We start from the raw sequence: 23,924 nt of genomic DNA on the forward strand, positions 1-23,924 counted from the left end.
GAGCCTCGTGGAGAACTTGAAACGTGTAATTAAGAGGGAGGAAAACGGGTGCTTTGTCTTTAAATAATGGAGTTATTAGGGACGAGACGGTAACTTATCCCATCCATTGTTCGTTAAGCCCCGCCTTCAAATAGTCATCATCCAATCACGGGCGTGGAAAACTAAGATTTTGGAGATATGTTTTTTTTTTTTGCACACTGCATGTAGAAAGTGACTCTTACAGATAAATCACCTGACTGTGTTTCTTTACTTTATGGGAAATGATTTCTCCCTGCTTTATTGATAGTTTTGTTATAGTTACTGTTCTTGTTTCTTTATTGATATGTGTGTGTGTGTGTGTGTGTGTTTGTTTTTCATTTACTTCTCTTCCTCCTCATTTCTATACTTGAATAGTAAGAAAATAAGTATACGGTTTCCCACAGACATATGTCAGATTTTGAAGACTAATAAAATATGACTTAATTATGACTAACCTCTTCAGAGGTGTTGTCGTGATACCCGGTGTATCTGAAGATAATATCTGTAAATTGGAGTGTTTTACTTGCCCGTGATGCTCCGTCAGATCGCTCTTAACATCTGCTCTCAGAGTCACGGGGTGATATCTCGGGCGCAATACGTTGCTAAATACTCCTGAAAACAACATAAGCGTTTGACTTGATTACGGCACGTCAGGCACATCACAAACCACAGTCTACGCTACCAGAATTAACCCTTATAAGGTATACAAAACACACCGCTAAGAGATTTTAATTACCTGTAGAGCAGTTAGAGACCGCCATGAACCCAGAAGTGTTTCAACACCTCGTCCCTCTAAGAGCTCTCGGGAAAAAACGAGCACGATTTCTCTCCAGCAGGCTTCTTTCTCTCCGGTAAAATAAGTCAAAGCGAACACTTCCTCTGCTTCGGAGCACTTAAGCAACATGAATAATTACAGGCTATATTGGGAATGTCTGACAACGCGGTCATGAGATTGGTTATGCTTGTCACAGGCTGCACATTAAGTCGTCATGAATGCCGAGCTGTCCAAACGGGACTCGCACCATATCTTTATCAATAATAAACGTCTTCTCTCTCCCAGACGCCGTCCTTCTGTCCCAGAAATGTCTGAAGCGGCTTTGTGGAGGCCTTTGTTTCCTCTTCGCCGTCATGCCAGCAAGAGATGAAGATCAGTTGAAGAAATGCGATGAATATGAATGATTATATCATGATGCATTATTATTTTTCAGCCCTCCTCTGGTGAAGAAGTTACAAACTTACTGTAAATGATCACTTTTCTGATATTGATTGTTTAAAAACAGCATTATTATAACACATATGGACTAATTTGCGCAGGTTTCCATAGAGAAATCTTAACATTGAACAAAGTCAGGTTCACTGAGGACTTTTGGGACGTTTCATTTTAGCACTCACATGTCATTAAAACACTTTATTTTTACCTTAAAATAACATTAAACAGACTATAAGTGTCATATAATGGGAATACATCTGAGAGGTTGGTGTAAGTGCTACTCAAGCTTTATGACTAAGAGTCTGAGAGAAGAATTGTGTTAAGAGAGAACAGCCTTAAAATATGTTTGCCATGTGAGTGAACAGGTTAAAACAAACTACTAGCTCCACCGTGAGGCTTCTCCAATCGCTTACTGACATCTAGATAATTATCTGTAGTGCTTACACGTTTTCTGAAATGAGTGCGGCATTATCTAACAGCAGCAAAACACAAAAGTTCTCCCCTAAAATGTGTATTGGAGATGTTTTCTTCACACGAGATGGAGAGGACAAGCAGCCCGATATCTCAGAATCGATCAGTGCGGGACAATTTTAGCTTTTAGCCTGTAGCGGCTCGCCTTGAACAAAATATAAAAGTCGGGGAGGAGCGGGCGGATGAATGCGTATGAGGCTTATCTCCACTCCCCCTGACGGGCCGGAGGCCGGTCACTTCAGGGTTTTTGTTTCAGGTGTCAGCGTCCTGCGCGCTGAGAAATAATGAACATCCAGACGGAGAATAAAGCATCTTTTAATAGCCGTCTGTCTCGCTGAGGTAAAAGTCAATGAGGAGACCGTTTATAATGAGGCAATCATCAGGTGGACTTTGTGATAATATTGTTTGTCATAATATGTAAAAATTCTCCTGGCACACGTTCAACCTCGCTCCCTCCTGCCTCCCCTCCCCCGACAAGCCTCAGAAGCGTAGTAAAAACAACACGCTACATGTTTCTTTCAGCGCGTCGCCGGCACACGGCGTTCGGCTGGGTTCGCAGAGATTAACGGCGCCTGTTGACTTGAAAATGTACGTTTGAAATGTGACCATGTGAAGAAGCAAGCAGAGGATTAATTGAGGAGGAAATTCTTTCACTCAGGCTTTTAACGGCAACGCTCTGATATTAAAAACTGTCCATTAAAACCATGCAGCTCTATACCCAATGCAGCTCATCTGAGATTATCCCTGTGGAAACCACGCTTAGATTCATAATTTCCTCAAAATACAAGTGGTGGGAGGCCGACTGTTTGCTATTACCAGTTGAAACCATGAGGCATATTTCTTGTTGTGTGAAAGATGACTGCAGTGTGTGATATTAATAACCAAAAAAACATCTGCTCAGAGGGAACAGCAGGAAGTGAAAGAAATGAATGAACTGTCCAAATCTACTGAAACACATGAAGAACATCATGAAGGAAGCAGTTCAAAACATTGCCTGCAGTTTTTCTTTCTTTTCTTTTAAAGACACAAGGCCAAAAGTATGTGGACACGTTGACATCGCACCCATCTGTCGTCGCTTTGTCGGTTCAGACCCCGTGGGTGTTAATCTGCGGCTCTCTGCTCTTCTGGGAGGACGTCCCAGAAGGGTTTTTGGGACCCGGCTGCAGGGATTTGCTCCCAATCAGCTCCAGCAGCATTAGTGAGGTCCGCTCCTGATGTCGGCCGATAAAGCTCTGGCTCGCGGTCCTCGATCTGGTTCATCTCGAAGGTGTCGGACGGAGCCAGATGCTCAGTTTGATCGCCGGCTCATCTCTGGCATGTCCAAGTGTCCTTGTGGATGGAAACCGACCCCAAATTGCTCCCAAAGGCTGTTTGGTGTGTGAATTAAATATATATATCATTATATTTTGGAAATTCTGGCAGCATTTTGGACTCCACCTTTGCATGAAATAGATGGATACATTGATGGATGGACGGAAAGATGGATAAATGGATAGATAGATACATGGATGGATAGATAGATAGATAGATAGATAGATACTTTCTTCATCCATGTGTTTGTGGCAGCAGCAAGCAAAGTTACATAGGAGACATACAAATATTAAATATACTCAATGTATACAATACAATAAAATAGCAGTATAGCATATTACATTTAAGAAAATGTAATAATAATGTACCATATATGTCAGATTAATTCAGCTATTGGTTGTATTATTATTACTGGCATTATTATACTGACCTTGCATTGTGCAGTTGAATATGGATATGTTTCATCTTACTCATTAAATGACTTACATAATTGAATAAAAGGCATTATTGTTGTATCATATGATTGGACCAGTGTTCTTTATAATAATTACAGTACATCAGGCAATGTTTTCACTGGCAGCGCCTTCCTGAAAACAAAGAGATGACCTGCAGGGTGAGTTGAGCAGCAGCTCCGCTCAGGCCCCGCTTCACTTCATCCCTGGAAATAATCTCACATCAGCTTTAACACTTCCCTTTAAACACAATTCTGACATTTCAGTGAGCTGAAAAAGTCACGGGAGAGGGCCTCTGGCCAAGTCGTTTTGAGCTTCCTCTGCACATTTATTACCTAAACAGATCCTCTGTTGAAGAGCGTATGAAGTCACTTTGTGTTGTGGAAGATATCTGAACTTACAAGATTAGACTGGTCTGCAACAGGCGGCGACACACAAAGAGCTCTTCAGTGCTTTTGTTCGGTCTCGACTAAAGCGCGAGCCTCTCAGAAGCTCTCCACTCGCTCCACCGTGAGAATATATCGCTTGTATGTGCAAGAGTTATTAGGAAATGAATGTATTGCATAACTTTCCACACCACGGTGTCCAATTTGATTTATGAGAGGAGATTGTTTCTTCAAAGATTTTCTCCATGTGGCCGGAGCGTTCCTGCACTGTTTGAGGGTCGGGCCCTCGTCCACTGCCGAGCGACACGGAGAGTTTGAGGATTGGTCCGCTCCGGAGACTTCATTTAGGGCGATAAATCAGTGACGAGCTCACGGCGGTTAATGACGTACAGCAACACAGAACTGCCTGCCTCACTGATGAAAAGCTGGACTCTGACAGAGATGAACCAGCAGGAAGTCCTGTTGTCCTCCATCTGGAGAGACGCCGGAGATTAAGGATGCAGCTGCACACGGACTGAAAGCAACAAACGATGGAGGACCAACGTGTTGGCGTCAAGTGCGTCTTCATCAGTGTCAAACGGAGCAGAGACTGACATTCACCTAATGAGGGGATCCTTTTATATCAGGTCACGAGGTCCACATCAAGAAAAACACAGTTTTAATCCCAAAGAAAAGAAGAAAAAAACATCTTGAGTATACAGTAATATGTCAAATGTGCTACCTCTAAACACAACTCAAACAATACATAGGATTAGGGGTTAGGGTTAGCACTCGCTAGGTAATCTGGGGGAGGAGTCAATATGTCGCATGTAAGCAGAGGCTGAGGTTGAAGAGTCCAAAAAAACCTTCGTTTGTGACGTCGGTCTGCAGCGGTGAAACTACAATGTTCTGGAGATGGACTACAAAACAGATCACGAGACACTTCATCCGTGTCCTTAGAGTGTAGCATCACGACGACGACATGAACAACCCAGTTCTTAGCATTGCTTTACCTCTAACCCTTTACTTTATTCATTTATGACTTTATTAACGAGGTTGAAAAAGAATAAAAGAAGGAATATGGAAGTGAAACCAAACGAGTGTCACAGTGAACAAAGCTACTAAACTGTCTCCGTTCAGTCTCAAACATGCTGAATGAAATACGTTCTCCCACCAGCAACGTCGCGCATCCCTTTAACTTGTGATGGTGTACATGCAGATTATAATCTGATCGTAAAACAGCTCATGAAACATTTGATTTCCATGATCTGCGTTTTCTAACGTTGACTTCACCATGTGTCGATGACACAGAAAAACACCTGTCTGTCTGGGTATCACAGCTTTAGTGAAAGGTTGTCTCGTGTTACAGCGTTAGAAGCGTTAAAAATTTTAAAAAAAGCCGCAGTGCAGTTTGCTCTCCTCCGTCATCTGATCGCTGCGCTTAATTGAATACTGATGTGAACGGCAGACAGCTCGAGATAGCAGAGCAGGTTCCTTGAGTAATTAAAACGTTCTACTCAGCCTCGTACGGCTAATTCACTTTAACTTATTTATCCTCCGCGGTGGAGGCGCGCACGCTTTAAGCGCTGGTTATTGATAAGGGATTTTTTTAGGGTCAGCAATAAGTTTGCAGGAACATGAATGCCCAGCTGTCAACATGCAGCGCTATCGCAGCGATGAAGTTCCTCCAGCGTTATGATTTAGCAGGTTTTAACCAGGTTCTTCTGAGATTTACTCCATCAGAAAATTAAATCAGAGCCAATTCCCTCTGGCTACAGGCCGTAATCAGATCCCATAAATGTACAGTGTGAGAGAAACAGTTCATTTACATTTTAGCACAGTAAATTCTAACGAACGCGGCGCAAACGACAACAGGAACTGAGGCTCAACGGACCGTAGAGTCGACACGTTGCTCTGAAAATATGCATTTATCCGTTAATAATTGAGTGCATTGGGACAGCGGGCTACACAGTATATCTCTCGGTGCATTATCCAGTCAGCAACTTTTCTTTGGCAGAGATGCGGGCCAAATAAACAGCCAGGCTGTGGCTCAGATTCGGTGGGGGATGATGTCACACTGACATGCCATCACCACAGGTCGCACAAGGAATAACTGTCTTTTTTTTCAGAGTTTATATTTAATTGTAAAAGGAGAAGAAACAGGGGGGGGGGGGGGGGGTACTGCTTGCTTGATGTTCAGGGAGGCAACCAGTGGATGTGTTGAGCAACCTGAGGAGCAAGACGTGGTGCAGCAGCAGCATCGATCCCACGTGACCTGAACAAACCTTTTGTCTCCTGCAAAATGATGTTCGCATACAACTTAACCGCAGGCTCGCTTACGTACGCAGGTTTACACCAACTCCTGGTTAAACGAGCAACACAAACACACAAAAACATCGTGGTTTGGCTTGAAAAGACTAGAAGTGTGAGTATTTTTGAGACATCTAACACCCCGAACACAGACTTCTGCGTCTTTATGTGATAGGTTAAAACAATGTAATCCACAACATGATGTGTTGCCTTCCAAACTTAACTCACAATGCTGTTGTGTGTGTGGGAACATGTGCTTTAGGAGACAGGGTTTACCTGAAAGCAAATGGTTTCCATAGCTCCTCTATATGCACGAGGCTTTAAAATGTCTCGGACTACAGTGAAATAACGGCCATTTCTAAGCCAGAGAATTGTCTGAAATGCCTCAACATGCTATTGTTTGGACCAGGATGGTGTCTGGTCTCATCTGTCATATATTTCTTTTTATTTCTCTGACTTGTTGTGAGAGAAAATGTGACCTCATGTTGCCCAGAGCCGTTTGTGGGAGCGATCGAGTGTGACCGCTTGAGCCAAGGACTTAATCACTGGATATATTTTATGAATCCTTTTCTCCCTCCGTGGCCTATCCCAAATGTTCTATGCAGAATAATACACTCACACAATGGTTTATTTATGTATATCCCACCAATGCACGTTGGCTATTTAAATGATGGACATTGTTGTCGGTGAGGAATCATACATCACAGAGCCAACATCAGAGAACATGTCGCATGTCTGCAGCAGCGGGTCACTGTTTAATAAGGTGATCCTGCTGCTCCACAACTTGTCTCACTTTGCACTCGTCCGGTTGACGCGCCGGTGAAGTGGCTGCACATCTCCCAACAGAATAACATCCGTTTATGAGTTCAGGGGCAGCAGTCATCTTTTTTTTTGTGTTCAACACTCTTGTCTTTTAAATTAAACTGCAAATTGCTGTGTGATGCCGAAGCACTCGGTTACTCCATGAAATTACTTGGAAAAACCAATTTGGGTGACTTCAGTTAATTCACTGAATTTTGTTTCAGTTTCTGGGTTTTCTTTTATCTTTGGCATTTTTTTTTAATAGGCATTTTGTGTTTTTTTGCTGATTTAAAGAGGAATTTACGTAAAATATATGTTTTACCTCCGTCATTGCAGGGTCTTGGGCCTTTTGCTCGTCATCCTTTACATCATTTCTTAAATTCACCTTTTAAATTCACTTGCATGTGAGATCCCATACCCATGTGTTACACCAACACTTGCAGAACAATCTCAGCTCTTTGTCTAATGAGGCACCATTGTCCTCAGGCATAAATGTAAAGATATAATATGGCCCTGAAGCTGAAAAATAGACACTCGATTTTCAAAATAGCCGAACTGTTTTGTCTAACAACAAAGTCTGTATTATCGGTTTTGGAGTAGAAGTGTTGTCTGTCTCTACTTTCATCAAAATGAGAGAGGGACTGAGAAATGACTTCACAGTTTTCATGCAGTGTGTGTGCACACACACTCCCAGAACACGTGGGGACAACAATACAGTCGATGAAAACCTTTGGAGATTAATACTCGAGTCATTCTATCTATAAACATTCGACACATTTCTCTTTAAACTCTCCCTTTGGCAGCCTGGATTACACACGTTAATCTGTGTATCTCTAAAACATTATCCTGCATTTGTGCGACGTGTGTTTACGGCAGATTCACTTCTCGTGTCAAACTTCCTCTGCCTGGGAGATTAAGGGCGTGTGCCGGGGTTTACTGGAAGTGCTCAAAGAAGCTGCTCAGAAAGGGCCGAGGGCGACGCCGGCATCCATTCAAGGATTACATCCTCGTATCGCCTCCCATCTTGAGTATTGAAAACCATGCGAGATGTTCAGTGACTTGCAACAGCCATTTCATAGCTGAGGTGTTTGTCTGTTCATTTTCTCCACGATAAAGACTATCTTTCTGCTGGGTTTGGGGCCGTAACCAGCGGGAAGAATGTGGAACAAACGCATTAAACAGGTTAGAGGTCCTGCAGAGGCTTTCTGTGCTCTCATGTGAGACGGTTGCTCAATATTATTGCTGCAAGTAGAGTTGTTTCCCATAGCTGAACTTCTGCAGACCTGTGAGTTGAATTCAAAAAGAGTTGCTCTGAAAGCACCTCCTTCAAACAACTGTGTGTATTCAAGTTGCTTGTCTAAAACAACAGTTTACAAGAATACGTTTGAAAATATCTTTTATAATTTATAGTTTTTTCTTGCCAAAAACAAATGCAGTGGGATTTATGATTACGCCTGATGTGGATCAATGCATTCATGGCTGAATTGAGGGCATGTGGGTCCAAGACATGTATGTCCAAGGCATGTGGGTCCAAGACATGTGGGTCCAAGACATGTTGGTCCAAGACATGTTGGTCCAAGACATGTGGGTCTAAGGCTTGTGTGTCCAAGGCATGTGGGTCCAAGGCATGTGGGTCCAAGGCATGTGGGTCCAAGGCATGTGGGTCCAAGGCATGTGGATCCAGCATTTATGGCTGAATTTAAGGAATGTCTGATATTGGTTTGAAACCAGTTGCTTGCCGCTCCATGATACTGAGGATACATGACTTCATTGGTTGTTTAGTCCCCATTTTAACGAGTTCCTCTAATCCCTTAGCCGGGATAAAACTCCAGGAGGAGAAGCAGCCCGTTGCGATTAAGTTGTTAGATTAAATCTTACAGTGATTAAATAACCAACCATTTTTATGGCTGTGGCAAATTAATTTCCCCAGTGTCGTGTCAGCCCGGCTAACACAGTGTATCTGTGGTGATCTGTGGAGCCAACTGTTGAGCTGCGGATATTAGCTGCAGTCAAACCTGCTCTGGGAATAAACGGCGGACCTGTAGTGTCCCTCTGCAACACCGTCACGGTAGAAGTATAAAGAACTAAAAGGATGCCGAACTCTACTTTCCCCCCCCCCCCCCCCCCCCCCCCCAAAAAAGTACACCCTGAAACCAGAAGCAAACTAAAGAGCTTTTTCGGCAGACAGAAGAGAAAACCCCTCATGTGCTTCTACGGTCCAAATAAATAAATGGTAAAGCCTCCAGAAAATAACTTTTCCTGTGCCGGCCCCTGTCTGCAGCGGTAAATATAGCTGTCACTCATCACATTTGGGTGCGATGTAAGTACGGCAGCCGGGGCTGTTAAGCTCGTGTCGAATGGGAGCGCGCTTAAGGCACTGCGGACCGGTCATCGCCGGCATTTCTACGTCATGCAAATAGAAAAGCCACCATGAAAATGAGCTTTTCCAGCTGAAAACGCTAAGCGTTTGTGCACATATGATCCTGAGAGATAAATATCTCGTGAATGATAGCAGCTCACGTGGCAGGTGTACTATTTTTCAGCTTTGCTTCTTTCTCTCTTTTTTTTTTTTTCGCTTCCCAGCAGACCTTCTGAATTGAGCAATCTCTGCCAGCTAAAGCACAATTTGGATTAGCAAAAGCCCCACTGATAGGTCAGCTTAGCCAGTAATGGAGCAGCTTAGGCCTTGTCTGCATGATTATAACATTCTTAGCAGCCGATTTCCATGCATCCAGATGTTACAGTACAAACATCGCTGCCTCCCTTTAAGCCTCACACACATTTAGATCACAGGGACATGCACTTTAAAATATCTCTATATGACGGGTTTTGACAAAAGACCTGATTTTATCTGCACTGCTGTTTGGAGGAAATATCAAAATCAATGCTCCGTAGCTGTAAACGCTTTTAAGCAACACTCATTTATTTGCCACATTTCATTGATGCTCCGAGTGATCGTCTTGGACGTGATTTTCCTGAATCAAAGCGTCATAATGTCAACATGTTTCTCTCCTTTAGATACACCAGACATTTCAGCTGGAACACACCGGCGCATAAATAATTTATTTCCAGTTAATTGACATTTAGCGGCTCAGTCGTTTTGTTCACACTTTGCTTTTTTGAGTTGCTGTAAATCCTCGTGCAGCAGCTATATTTCTTAAACCTTTCACTTGTAAATTATTTCCAGCCGCTCAGATCGTAGCTGCGTTTTAAACAGCAGCTCCCGCCGGACCGCTCCAGCTGTTCTGATGAAAACGCTCTCACGATAAAGTAAATTACTCCTCCATCTCACACTATTTGTGCGTAAACCTCAGTGCACTCACCTACACTGAGTATCCAAGCATATATTATTCATAATCATCATAATAATAGTACAGAGTGATGCTCGGCAGCAATCTCGACACAATCGATAAACAGAAACAACCACCAAAGACGAGCTTAGCGGAATTAAAAAGGTTCATAATTGGTGTTGTCAACGATGGAAATTAGTTGAAAAATAAATAACCAAATGTGTGCGTGTGTGTTGTTTGGTCATTTTTAAAACGTTTCCTCCGCTTTAGAGACCCTTTCATGAGTCCACAGATCAACAAACGCGTCGGTTATGGCTTCATTTCTTGCTGCAGACATCAAAGTGAGAGCTTATGAACAGGCGCTGCATCGAGGAGGCAATGAGATGAATATTGTGCTTTTGGATGCACGGCGTAATTGTTTGGCTTCACAACATCTGGCTTATATCCTGTTGGAGTTGAAGGGGGGTGATAGTCGGGGCTCATTTTATTCACGAAACACACGTTTCGGATGTTTTGAAACAGCGTGAGCTTCGCTAATCGCTCGTCATCAGGACATATGCTGCGTTCTGCTGCGGCGATTGATTGATTGAGTTTTCAGTGATGTCATCACTATGAGACGTTCAATAAATTCAGCTTCACCCCTGGTTTAGGTGGCAATTCAACTTTCTCAGAGTAGGATACTTGTTTTTCTAAAACTGTTAATGTTCGACATTTAAAAAGAATGTGGTTACACTTTTAAAAAGGCATGAAGAAGATACAGATGCAGATGTGCGCTCATCAGGAGAGACAGATATTTCATGTTGTTTCGGTGCTTAATATGGCACAAAGATGCTCGACAACACACACACAGATGGAAAGAGACTTAAATCTCTGCTCTGGTAGACACTACTCCACTGTGTCTTTACATTGCTGCTATAATACTGCTCTGAATGTCGTTTTGAGAACCTTTTATAGATCATTTGAATGCCCATTACAGAGAGATCCTGATATCAGCTCCGCCCCCTTTTCAGTCTTCCTCCTGCAGTTTCCCATTTTCATCCCTTTCCTCTCAACCGCTACAACCAGCATTCATATTTTATAATATCCTGTCCAGGCGACGCGCCACGGCAGCCGAATATAATTGAACTAGTGACACAGCCGGTTGGTATTTAAGGTGTCTCCGCGGCGTACGACACACCACACTGTGCACATTGTGTGATTTAAACATGCAGCAGAGATCTCTGGGCTGAGGGAGTTGCTTAATATCTCAGTAATAGATTTACTCGAAAATGCAAAGTCAACATGTTCTCAAGCGACACGTATGTGGGAGCTGTTTCGTAAATATGTATCTATAAATTACACATGCAGCTGGAGCCTACAGATCAGTGCTTTTCAACCACACCAGTGTGCCATGAGAGAGAGTTCGCCGTGGGAAAATGTCCAATTTCACTTAATATTTTTTAGTTGCCGCAAATAATGTGCCATTGTTGAGCGTCTGAGCCTGCAATATAGTGGCTGGCCTAGTAATTAAATACTCTTTCATGCCAGTAGGTAGCACAATAATTACCTCCCGCATATGCTGTGTTATGCCACAATGTGACGTTTTGTAACTTTTTGTTGTCGTTGGTGTGAATCCACTTTTTTTTTTATTGTAGAAATTGTGCCGCGGCTCAAAAAAAAAGGTTGAAAAAAAAACCTGCTATGGATGATATTTAAAAAGCCTCCAGTGAGGATCCCAAAGCAGAAATAACAGTGTGACAATTTACGGACAGCATCAACATGCTATGCAGGAACTTATCACGCCGTCTTTAAAATGATATACGGTGTTTACAAAAAGCTGTCGGCACAGGATCATAAATATTAAGGTGATCTGAAACACACACACACACAGCAGGAGGCCACTCTCTCCCACTTGAAGCGTCTCACATCGCCCTCCTCCAGAGAGAAAATCCTTTCCATTGGTCCCATTTAAATGCTGAGCAGACACTTCACATGTACGCTGAGATTTGTGTTGGAAGCTCATTTAAAAGCACTATTTAAATAGCGAGATCAACGCACATTCAATGTCCTTTATAACGACGGGTCAAACGCGAGTCACGCGGCTTTACAGGACATTACACTTCAATGACATTGTTCTTCAGTTAGGACTCCGCCTGCAGTAAAAAAAAAAAAAAAAAAAAATCCTAATAGAAAATGTGGACATTTTTTGGACTTGAAAAGAGCATGAAGGGACGCTGTGGGTAGGCGTGGTGTTAATAGCGAGGAGGTAACACATCATTACAGAGTCATCCAGGGATCTTTTTACTTCCTCTTTTATGTTTTCACACAATCTAATAATCAGAAACTGCCCTCGTCGCTCTCTCCCATCTCGAGACGGAGGGAAGAGACTTGTCGACGCCGCCGAGGTCGGACATTCAACCGTTGAGGAATTCAAAGTGGATTCCAGTCCGTTAGCTAAGTTAAGCTAACGCTTGTCCGCCGATCGTTAGAGGAAATATTTCAGGGCTGCGTATGAAACGGGCCTCTGTCGTCCTGGTTTCCTCGCTCATGTTAATTCATGACAAAGTGGAAGACTCCCACACCGTTTATCCCTGTGAGGTTCCTGCTGCGCTTGAGGAACGAAGAGAGTGAAATCTCTTCTGTTACAGAGAGCAAGACGGAGAGAAACGACTCGCGTGAAGCTTAACTAGCGACTTTAACTGGACATTTTTTTAAAAAAAGGGTCTCACAGATTTATTTTTCCTGTCATGACATGAAAAATAAAAAAATACAGTCTATTAATAATCAACTTTGTTGGGATTTGTTATTTAACTGTTTAGCGTGTTGCTGCCTGTGAAGCTCCAGCGCCTGAGTTTCGAGAAAACACTTCTCTTTTTTTTTTTTAAAACATAAACTTTTTATCTCCGCAACCGCGACGTAAGAATTGTAAGAATATACATGCGGTGGAAAAAAGGAGGGTTTTTTTCTCGCAAATCTCGCTCATTATCAGGCTGAATGTTGTAAAAATTTAAAAAAAAAAATTTAAAAAAATCTACATTTAAAAAAAAAAAAAAAAAGATATGAACCAACACAAGTATTATAACTCATGTGGTTCATACGACCACTTGAACACGGGGAACACGAGGCACAGACCCATCCATGGCTACATGGGGTCAAAGTGGTGTCATTACGAGGTCACATGGAGGTCGTTTCCCTTTGAGAGCTTCGTGACGCCCTCAGTGTCTGATACGAAGCACGCGGCCTCCGTCAGTCTGCATGCGACGCACCGAGCGTCCAAAGATCTACAACCTAAACCCATCTGGGTCATTATCAGAGGAAACGAAGACTCAAACGGTGAACACACGCGTGTCCTGTTGACCAGCGCCGCCGTGTCATGGTCTGACCCCGGCCTGTGAGTCGGCGTGTGAAGAGGTTCAGACTCCCCGCCCCCCCCCTCCAGACTTTCTCTGAAATACTTTCGGTCCAAAACAAATCTATGGAGGAGCAGTCAGAGGGGACTCGTGCCCGTCTGCAATCAACGCACACAAGCGCCGTTGCTAAGCAACCACAACGGGGGCGCTCGCACGTGGCGGCGGCGCTCGCGCTGACCCGCGGCCTGCTCTGCATTATTGATTCACGCGTATTCCTGTCGCCGCGGCGTCACGCGGCGACAGGAATACGAAACAAACGCACCCGAGAACAGCGACGTCGGGGGAGTTTCACCCCGAGGGATGTGAGTCGTTGTCATTGTGTTGCTCCTGAGTTGTGCGGGTCTTTGTGTAGCTTCATGCTGCTCACTAGTTGCTGAAGGTAGGCGTGTCTCTCTGCTCCAATCCCAATCCCAATCCCAGGCACACGTTCGGGTGGTTTTCACACCCGAACATGTGCAAAAAAGATGTAATACACAGCGCTGTGCCATCAGTGTGTGATTAATATAGAATGTATACAATTCAGTTTATGAACTTACGCTTTTGTTTGAATATTTATTAAATAATTTAAAAGGATTTTGAAATGGATTCTCATTTTAAATGTTTTTTTGTTTTTTTAAATCGCATCAAAAACCCTGGTGAAACACATCCAAATTCATACTGGTTTACCATTAAAGTGAGACTTTTTAATCACAGGACAAAGCTCAAGTCCCAAGAAACAAGTGGATTAAAGGTGGACCGGACCACATGACACCTGTCTTACGTTTTATGAGAAGTTCTATTGCATAAAATAAAATAAAAGTACTTCAAGTTGCTTTATATCTGTTACCTTTGGGGTCAATTTCACTCCATTCAATGTTTAACGTTTCTAAATAAATGGTTGACATCACTTTTTTTGCTTGATATTTCCTGACTTTTCCTAATGTAATATTGGGAGCAACTGGGGACAAACATAACATGAATATAATGTTTTCAATGTCTTGTACACGTCGGTGTTCTTCAGGGTCAATTTGACCCCAAGCTTTCACTGTGTAAAACAACATTTTACACACATTGCTTTTGGTTGTTTTGGATGATATCGAGGTCACGAGAACATACAATCCGATAAGCTCCAGAACGTTTTAGGGCCCTAACCTTACTTAATATATTTTAATGAGACGTATAATAGAGGTGAAATACACCCGACGTTAGCGATGGTGTTACTATTCGTAACGTCAGTGTTAAGGGAAAACAAAAGAAGAGTCAACTCTTTCACTATACTATATTAGGGTTGATAAAGCACGGCCGTGGTGGTGCTGTTCTCTGGGCAGACGTTTCACCGCATCACCTCGGTGTCTTCAGATGGGAGGAATTGCAAATGGAACACGTTCCTCCGCCGTAATTTCCATCCTGATATTTTGCGAGTTACCTTTAAATTTCTATAAAAGGGAGGGAAAAGAAAAAAAAGAAAAAAAAACGGCAAAGTCCCCCCGAATCACGATCCGTCTTTATTACTGGGTGTAGACGCGCCTATGAGGCTGCACACCAATGAAGAGTTTGTGCAGCCTCCTCCTTCGTGGTGTCACACTGACCTACAGCTCCATAATGAAATGGAGAAACGGAAAGAAAAAGTAACTGTGATTTTTATTTCTTGGAAAAGTTCACGTTCAGGTGTTAAACAGATCGCGCTGCCAAAGAAATAACCTCTTGGATGTCAAAAAAAAAAAAGGGGGAAAAGACAGAGAACCTTTCGCCAGACCTCGGGGCAACATATGGGCAGGAATCAGGTATCCAACAGTCGTTAATCATAATCAAAATGAAAGAAAAAAAATCTGTCTTGCTGTGTGATGCGCAGGCTGAATTCAGACACAGATGCTGTTTCATTTGCCGTCTTTAATGACGGCTTTTATTCCATTTGTTTCTGATGATGGCTTCAGCCATATGGCGTCGCTCCGATGGGAAGCGCTTTCCATCTTCTGCAGACACTTGTTTATTCCACGCGGTAATTGACGCCCTTCAATTATCTTGTCAGACGCGGCGTCACCGCAGGCTCAGTGTGCGACGGCGAGCTGCCGGGAACGCTCACATTTTGGGATTAAACTTATTTTACACAGTCTGAGAATCACCTCACATGAAGCCACTTAATGCAAATATCCCTTCAAAATATCACAAACGCGTCGTGTGCTTCAGCTGATATGAGCAGTGGATGTGGATTCATGTTGGAAAAAAAAAAGTTTGCGGTCAACTTCAGTGGAAGTGATCGCATCCTGAAGCGCTGGCCATTTTTCATAGACAAGGAAATCTATCATGTTCAAACTGTCATATTAATTGGTTCTGCTTAACTGAGCCGGATCTGCAACATTTCCAGGATGTAAATTTTAGCCTTTGACTTAAAGTATTCAGGTGTGACTTCCAATTACATGTGGCCAGTTTGCGCTTGTCTTTGAACAAATACAGTTTTTAAAAGGTTTATTCTGGTGGAAGACGTAAGAATACTGAAGGAAAACGTCTGTTTAAAGCATAGATGTTATGGACTCAGAAGTGAAGGTGAAATGATGCCCCCTCTTCATTTGGAGCACATAAAACAAACCTTTCACAGGTTATTTAGAATAAAAAGCTCATGAGATGTTGTATATAACACTAGACATAGGTTCTCTTCTCTCTCTGTGTTACTAAACTAAATCAATAAATGACACTGACATGTTCTCTGCATATATTTGCACATCACAAGCGCTTGTTTTTGCTGCGGCAACATCAATAACGTTGAATATTGAGGGCAATTGTGATCAAATTGAATGTGCATCCTCCTTTTGGATGAGCCGATGAGAGCTCAAGCAAGCGAAAAAGAAAAGAAAGAGAAAGCTACTGCTACTGCTGCTGAATTACAGCACAGATGAGCCATTATGTAAGAACTTTATTTTGGGTTTTTAGAGTTTGGACTGCATTTTATTTTTTCTCTCCGAGGTTTGTGAGGCGACTTCAGTGCCTTTTTATAGTCAGTAATGTTAAAACTAGACAGTGAAGTTGAGAAAGCAATATCCTCTTGAGTTTTTGATGCGAGATGAGACGACTTCCATTTTCTCTCTGGACTTTTAATACAGTTAAAAATAGACACATTTTCCAGCTCATGTACAGTTTTTTGGACTAATGAAGCGAGACACTACGGCATGAGCAAACACCCCCATAGGTTCCCTTCGCCGCGGCGCTTTATCCCAGGATGTTTTTATGTCCAAAGTGTACCTGAACACGGCGTCAGAACTCGCAGCGCGGCGATGTGTGGAAGCGAGTACCTGGCTCGCCCGCTGTTGGAAGAGAGGGACGGTCTTCAGGGGATGTCAGGAAAGAGAGTCGGGAATAAGGTTTTTGATCAGGACCAGCTGCCACTTCTGTCCTCGGCTCTTCTCTTGAAGCCCACAGTCCTGCAGAAGCTCGAGCACGGTGGGCTCTCTCCGGGCGGCGGAAGGCTGCGTTGTGTTTTAATTAGTCTCACCATTTGTTCCTGCCAGTCAACAGACATGGTTTACTCGTCACTGTAACCGACTTTACTCAGGAGAGACCAACAATCTTGATGTAGATTCATCTATTTTTTGACGGGATAATTTGTCTTAAGTCCCAGCGGGCTCAAAAAAAACCCGCTGTAGTTAATTACTGAGGAGGTGTTCCTGGAGGTGAGATGATGGACTCAGAGATACAAGTCGTCCGTGAGCCATTAGGGTCGCTGAAAAAAAGGAGGTGAAAGCAGAGTAGTGTGTGGTAACAGACCAGGTTGTGAAATATACGCGTCTGCGAGGGTTTTTTACGTCAAAAATACATATTTTTGACGATTTTGGCAAAAACAAGCCGCTTAATAGGAGTTTAAGACCGAGCCAATCAGACGCAAGACGATGGCGATGTGGTTTGATCTGATTTGACCCAAACAATAAAATACTGATTGGTGCACAGCAGTAAGCGACATCACCTTTATCCAACAGAGCCCGCCCACTTCCAATCAGTGACAGGAGCGAGCCGAAAATAATTCATAAATATAGCAATCACCGGAAATAATAAGTTACAACCCTCGCTCATTACTGGAAGGTGATTAAGAAAAATCATTTTGGTCCAGTGTGAAGCTTTTTTGTGGAACATATGAGCAGCAATGTGATATTATAACATGGCTATAACCTTTTCATGAGTGAATAATCACCTCAAACTTTCGCTTAGAAGGAACCCTTCACATCCACATAGGGAGCAGGTCCTGCAGTGTTGCATTGCCACGTTCTACGGCGGCCCAGAACAGACAAACTTCAGCGACAGCCTTTTTGTGTTCTCACGATGCCTGAAGGCCCCCGTTGTTCTCCGACATGTGAAACTGTGGTAAAGCTCCTAAACTAGTGTCACGTTGGTAGAGACGGCCTCTGGCTTTGCAATCTGCAAGCTCACGTCGCCGCACTCTTGGAAAAGGTCAAAGTGAGCTGAAAGATATTCAGCTGGATGCAATCTGCTACCACGCCAAGCCCCGGTGCCACCGAACCCCCCGACACGCCGTCCCTTTAAGACAACCTGCGTGTTGGATGTTGTTGAGTTATCCACCTTTTCAATTTACCCGACAGGGAGCCTCTCGTGGAAATGCAAATTGTGGCTGAAGCATTGTGGCGGCGAGCGGACTGCATTGTAGATAGGACTTTGTCATTCAGTTGGGCGGACTTGATGGATTTGGAGGTGATCAAAGAAAGAGATACCGGACGAATAAAAGCTACGAAGCTAAATGCGTGAAGAAGGTGAAGGATACTAATTGGAGAAAAAAAGATATGGAGAAATAATACATGTGACTGAGGAGTGTCAAGGTGACCTTTTTTTGTTTTGTTTCAAGCGTTTCATGACATGTATATGGAAGCCCATTTCCGCCACACACAAGAAAAAAAATAGGAAATGTTTCCCATTTTATTTCAGCAGAGAAATGAGAAGCTGACTACTGATGACAATGGTCAAAATGACTAGCTATTATTAGCTAATATATGTATACACAAAGTACATTGTTGTCCTTTTTTTCCTAATACATATTTTTTTTTGTCCTATTTTTTTGGTCCTAATTTTTATTATTAATTTGTTTAGTTCTAATTTCTTTTTTATTGGTCCAAATTGTTATTATTGGTCCTAATTTTTTTGGGTGTGGCGGAAATGGGCTTCCATACAAGTATAAAGTAAAGAGACACGCTGCCGCGTACCGCCCCTTTAAAACACCTTTTGAGCCCCTTCATATTGTAGTTATATGAACACATTTCTCTACAAAATAAGCCAATATTACATAACTACATCGAGGGGATAGCTTCAAGGCAAGACAATGATCCTCCCATTACGCTCAGGCTGAAAGGTCATCTTCAGGTTGAGAAAAACAAACCAAACCAAACTCTCCACCATCACTTGAGCCTGATCTGATCGCTGGGATGAGAATGGCAGCATCCTCTGTATTTGTTTTGCTCCTTAAAGTCTGCACCTTAACCGAACAAAACAAAGCCTCCCACTCCACAACAGAGCCTGTAAGACCCTCCGCTCTGGCCTGTAGGCTTGTTTCTTCTTCACGTGTGCCAAACATGCACGCATGCACTTGTTGAGAGTCGAGTGAAGAATGACTCATTTGACCGAGCGCTTTTTTTTTTTTTTCTTCCTTTTTCTCCTCCACCTCTCAGTGAAGCAATGTCTTTGTTCTTTGTGGTGCTGTAATCACAAACATGTCACTCAGAGTGTAATAATGGGATTATTCATTGCAAACTGACCACGGTATCTCTCACTTCAAATGTCCTGGCCGACTGTTGTTGATGAATAGCCGTTTGCACCCTGGATTGATATTTGAGATGGGACTCAAGAGTCACACCTGAATACAAATGCCTTTTGTTATCCTCCCTATTGTCTGCAGCCGCTCTCAGTTGAGGCACCGGTTCACTGGGAAAATGCACGATTATGTCAGAAAACATCTGTCATCTACTCTTTTATTAAATGTAATGCGTTTCTTCTGCAAAGGGCGACAATTCCTGCACGTTCTCGGAGAGATCACTCGCTCTCGATGTGGACAGAAAACAAAACGACACAATTCTACTCTATAAATCACACCTTGAGATTATCTTTTTTTTGTTTTAGGAATTAATCAGTGGATCACAGAGGTCTGTCCACATCACTGGCATCGTCTCCAAATTGGGTCTCTCCGAGGACTCGGGAGCTTATTATGAGTGGACTCTTTTGGAATAATTGATTGTATTTGACATGACATGGAGGAAGCTCGGATTGATACTGCGCAGCAGAGCCCTGATCAATCCAAATGAGCTTTTATTTCTCTGCCAGAGCTTATTAGAAGCAACTCGGAGGGGGTTTCTCTGGAGAAACTCTCGTCCTCCAGAAACAGCTTGGACCTATTAGTGTCCGGGAATGTAAATTAGCGTGATCCCTCACCTCATCATGCCTCGAAATATTCCCCCCGTACACTGATTTGACAGAACATAATGAAACATTGAGCTGAATGCCGGGCCATGGTCCAGAGCACTTTTATCGCTGGTGGGTGTTAAAGGCATGAAAGATTTGCTGCGATCCGGCATACTGCTCGTCCTTTGGAGACGACCGAGCGTCCTGTGGATCTGAATTTCACGTGGAAACAGCCGTGAAATGGATTTCATCCCCAAATTAAACTGGATACATGTAGTTCTTACTTATTAAGTTTACATTCAATGGATCTGGTTGCAGTAATTCACGAATTACATAACTGTGGAGCTTCATTCAGCTGTTTTTTCCAACGGCATTTAACGACTAAACTATTTTTCTGCTCAGTGAAGCATCAAAAGAGTCCGTCTGTGTTATTTACTTGCATCTACCTCATCTCTCAAAGCAACAAAGGTAATTCCCCTCGCAGGCCTCTCACTGTGGAGACCATTAAAAGTTGCTCTTCGGCAGAGAGGCCGTTATCCTCACCCTTCTGCCTTCCATGTAAATAAAACCATGCGCACGAGTAGGAGAGCGGGCAAAGTAAACGCCGTGTGGACGTGTCAACAGTCTGAAGCGGTAAACAGCAGATGGTTCGCAGGCCTCTTTAGCGCCGTGGATTTCATTTACCTACCCACCTGAATGACCCGTGTCGAAGAAGAAAAGAGAAGCAGCAGAGCTGACAGTTTGCTTCTTGTTTACTCCGGTTCCACTCGACTGCAAGGCCAGAGGAGTCGTTTTCCACGCACGGAGGAATTAGCTTGTTTATCAGCGTTTTGATTTCCGTCCCGCTTCGTCGTCCCGCTGACATTTTGAGACGCACGCGATCCGTGACTGATTCCCAATCAAAATGGAAGCCTCGGCAACATAAAAAAGTGTTTTGGCTGGTGCGGTTTTCCATTATCCAATCATTAAAAGCATGATACTGAACGTTGAGCCCATGTGGACGATGGCTTGTTTGCTTCATGCCGTCGGAAAAAAAATAAATATAGAGAGTAACCTTGAACGTTATACATCTGTCTCGTCCAATTGGATCTGCTCCAAAGATGCACAGCACATAACCAGGAAGATGTCCGCATCGCTTGTTTCAAGGTGATTTGCAGCGGGGTATTCGTATTACCATACATGGTTGTGTTTGCACCCTCGGACAACCTGTGCTGTACTTCAGAGTCTAGCTAAACGGCCACGCCGAGCTAAAGTCCTTGAAAAGGTTGCACAAATCTTTAGCCATTCATTACTGTAACAGAGGAAGTGTGGAAGGTGATGGAATATAATGAAAACGAATACTCTTTTCTGGTGACTATGCTCTCAGTTGATATGTTTAATATCCCATTACAGGCCCAGAAGTAACCACAGTTCTATGCTGTCAAGAGACAAACACAATCCAGAGGGAAATTACCCATCAGGAAGGCAATACTGTTACTGAGATGCAATTACCAGGCCACTTGTGAGACTTTCAGCCAAGTATCCATGGGTGCATGTGTGTGTCTGTGTGAGTGTGTGTGTGTGAGAGAGGGTGGTCGATATGTGCATAACAGCTCCTATGTTTTGCAGAGTAAATTGGATTCTTTGCTGGAGAACAGTTAATTTAGAATATGTCCAAGATGCAAATGATTGATGTGACTCTATCGTTACAAGTGTAGGTCTGTGGTGCGACGTTGCCTTATGGGGGAGAAAGACACACTGCATCGAGGAAGAAATAGCTTTATCACAGAATTGTGGGAAATCTTGGGTTCACACATAAAGCAAACATCGCTGTATTTGGGGAAAACTGTATTCCTGCTGGGATTAAGTTCAACTTCATTGGATTGTGACGCTCCCGTGCTCATATTTGTGAGTAGTGAAGCAGACGGCGCCGTCTTACAGAGGATTTAACGCACTAATTTAGCAGGGAAACACAACACATTGCCTCGAAACAAAGAAAACAGCTCAGTGTAAACATTAGATCCAGGTTCGCTGAAGGCGAATGCTTTATTATTGACACAAAAATAGGAAAAGTGTGGAACGAAGCCTCCGTGCGTACGACGCACTGGAAAATGTGTCGACTCATCCTCCCAAACACCAGTCGACGGTAACATTTGCGGCGTCCGGCTTCGCGTGGAGATGAAACCGTCAAGTCGGGAGGAGGGGGGGGGGGGGGGACATTTCTATTGTACTACAAATGATCACCTTGATTCTGATAATTAATAACGGCTGCCTTCAATGAACAGCCGCCAACCTTAAACCAAGGAGAAGCCGAGGGGAAAAAAAAAAAAAGAAACTATTCAGAGTGTGAGCCGTGCATGCATAATAAATGTATGACAAAACAATACCCCAGGCACCGCGGTATTAATGATATGCAGCGAACTCATTATTAAAGTTCCAAAACAGCTCCTGGAGTAACACAGATGGAGTCAATTAAGCAATGAGCATACTCGCTTGCCTGCCGTTTCATCTTCTTTTCTTTTATCTCTCTCGCAGATTACTCCGTGGATGTAATTAGCTGTATGTTTTCTCCTCACAACATAATGTCCAGTGTTAATAACAGCTACTTTCACTTGTAAATCCAGATAATGTACTGCTTAATAAATGTACCCAAATTTGCCGGAGCCGTGTCCTTGGGTATTTAATTTGCACTGCGAGAGGTTGTTGAGGAGAATACTGTGCCGAGCTGACTTTTCTCTCCCTCTCTCTCTCTCTCGTCCCTTGTTTTTGTTCCCAGAGACCTGATGCCGTCGACGCTGGAGGGCCAGATCACCATGGAGAAGACGCCCAGCTACTTTGTGACTAACCACGCCCCGAAGCGCATCCACTCCATGGCGAGGGACATCAAGCTCATCATCGTGGTGCGTAACCCCGTCACCAGAGCCATTTCAGACTACACGCAGACGCTGTCCAAGAAACCAGAGATCCCCACCTTCGAGGTTCTGGCTTTTAAGAACCGGACGCTGGGTCTCATAGACGCCTCGTGGAGCGCGCTGCGCATCGGAATATACGCGCTGCACCTGGAGAGCTGGATGCAGTATTTCCCCCTCTCCCAAATGCACTTTGTCAGCGGCGAGCGGCTCATCGTGGACCCCGCGGGCGAGATGGGCAAAGTGCAGGACTTCCTGGGCCTCAAACGCATCGTCACGGACAAACACTTTTACTTCAATAAAACGAAAGGGTTCCCGTGTCTGAAGAAGCCCGAGGACAGCAGCACTCCCAGGTGCCTCGGCAAGTCCAAAGGGAGAACTCACCCCAAAATCGACCCGGATGTGATTCGCCGGCTGCACAAGTTCTACAAACCCTTTAACATGATGTTCTACCAAATGACCGGACAGAACTTTGAATGGGAGCTGGCGGAGGACAGTGAGCCTCGTAGCTCTCAGGACTAGCACCCCCCCCCCCCCCCCCCCCCTTCTCCACACACACACCACCAGCCTTCTTCAATAAAAACGACTATTGTCTCGCTTCGTCTTCAGAGAGAGAGCGCTTTGAGCCCGCCAATCAATCATGGCCGTCTTTGCAGTGTCTGTATCCATTAGCAAGAGTTTACTGACATGTTTTGTTTTCTCTCTCTCTCTCCCTTCAATACTAATGTTGTTGATGGAAAATCATTATTGTAAATACTAAACATAAAATATATTTATATTTGTGAAAAAGGAGATGATTTATTCCTTTTTTTGTTTTGAAAGCATAAAGCTGATATTAAAAAAAAATCCTGTTGACTATGGCAATGCATGCGATAAGTTAAGTGTCCTTACCTCATGAGCCCTAAGGCTAAACTGTCTGTTTCCTTATCCCCTTACTCTCCTGCAGTTGCCCTCACGCCCACTCACCAGCGTTATGAAAGGATGTTCTGTTGCAAACGCGACAGCTAGGGCCGTAACGCGCTCTGTTTTATGTCTTCTCTCACTGTCCTG

General features: G+C 43.5%; 1 protein-coding gene across 1 annotated transcript in view; it reads left to right on the forward strand.

Annotated features, from left to right (window-relative positions):
* The window catches only part of hs3st4 (heparan sulfate (glucosamine) 3-O-sulfotransferase 4), a 72,820-nt gene extending 49,156 nt beyond the window's left edge, over window positions 1-23,664 (forward strand). The window contains exon 2 of the mRNA XM_068579436.1: window positions 22,742-23,664. Within this exon, the coding sequence (XP_068435537.1) occupies window positions 22,742-23,396 (655 nt within the window). The 3' untranslated portion in view covers window positions 23,397-23,664. The remainder of the gene's footprint in view (window positions 1-22,741) is intronic.
* The last annotated feature ends 260 nt before the right edge of the window (window positions 23,665-23,924 follow it).

The sequence above is a fragment of the Clinocottus analis genome, unplaced genomic scaffold, assembly GCF_023055335.1.
Source record: "Clinocottus analis isolate CAN_PGR_092001 unplaced genomic scaffold, fCliAna1.0.p SCAF_16, whole genome shotgun sequence".
NCBI lineage: Eukaryota > Metazoa > Chordata > Actinopteri > Perciformes > Cottidae > Clinocottus > Clinocottus analis.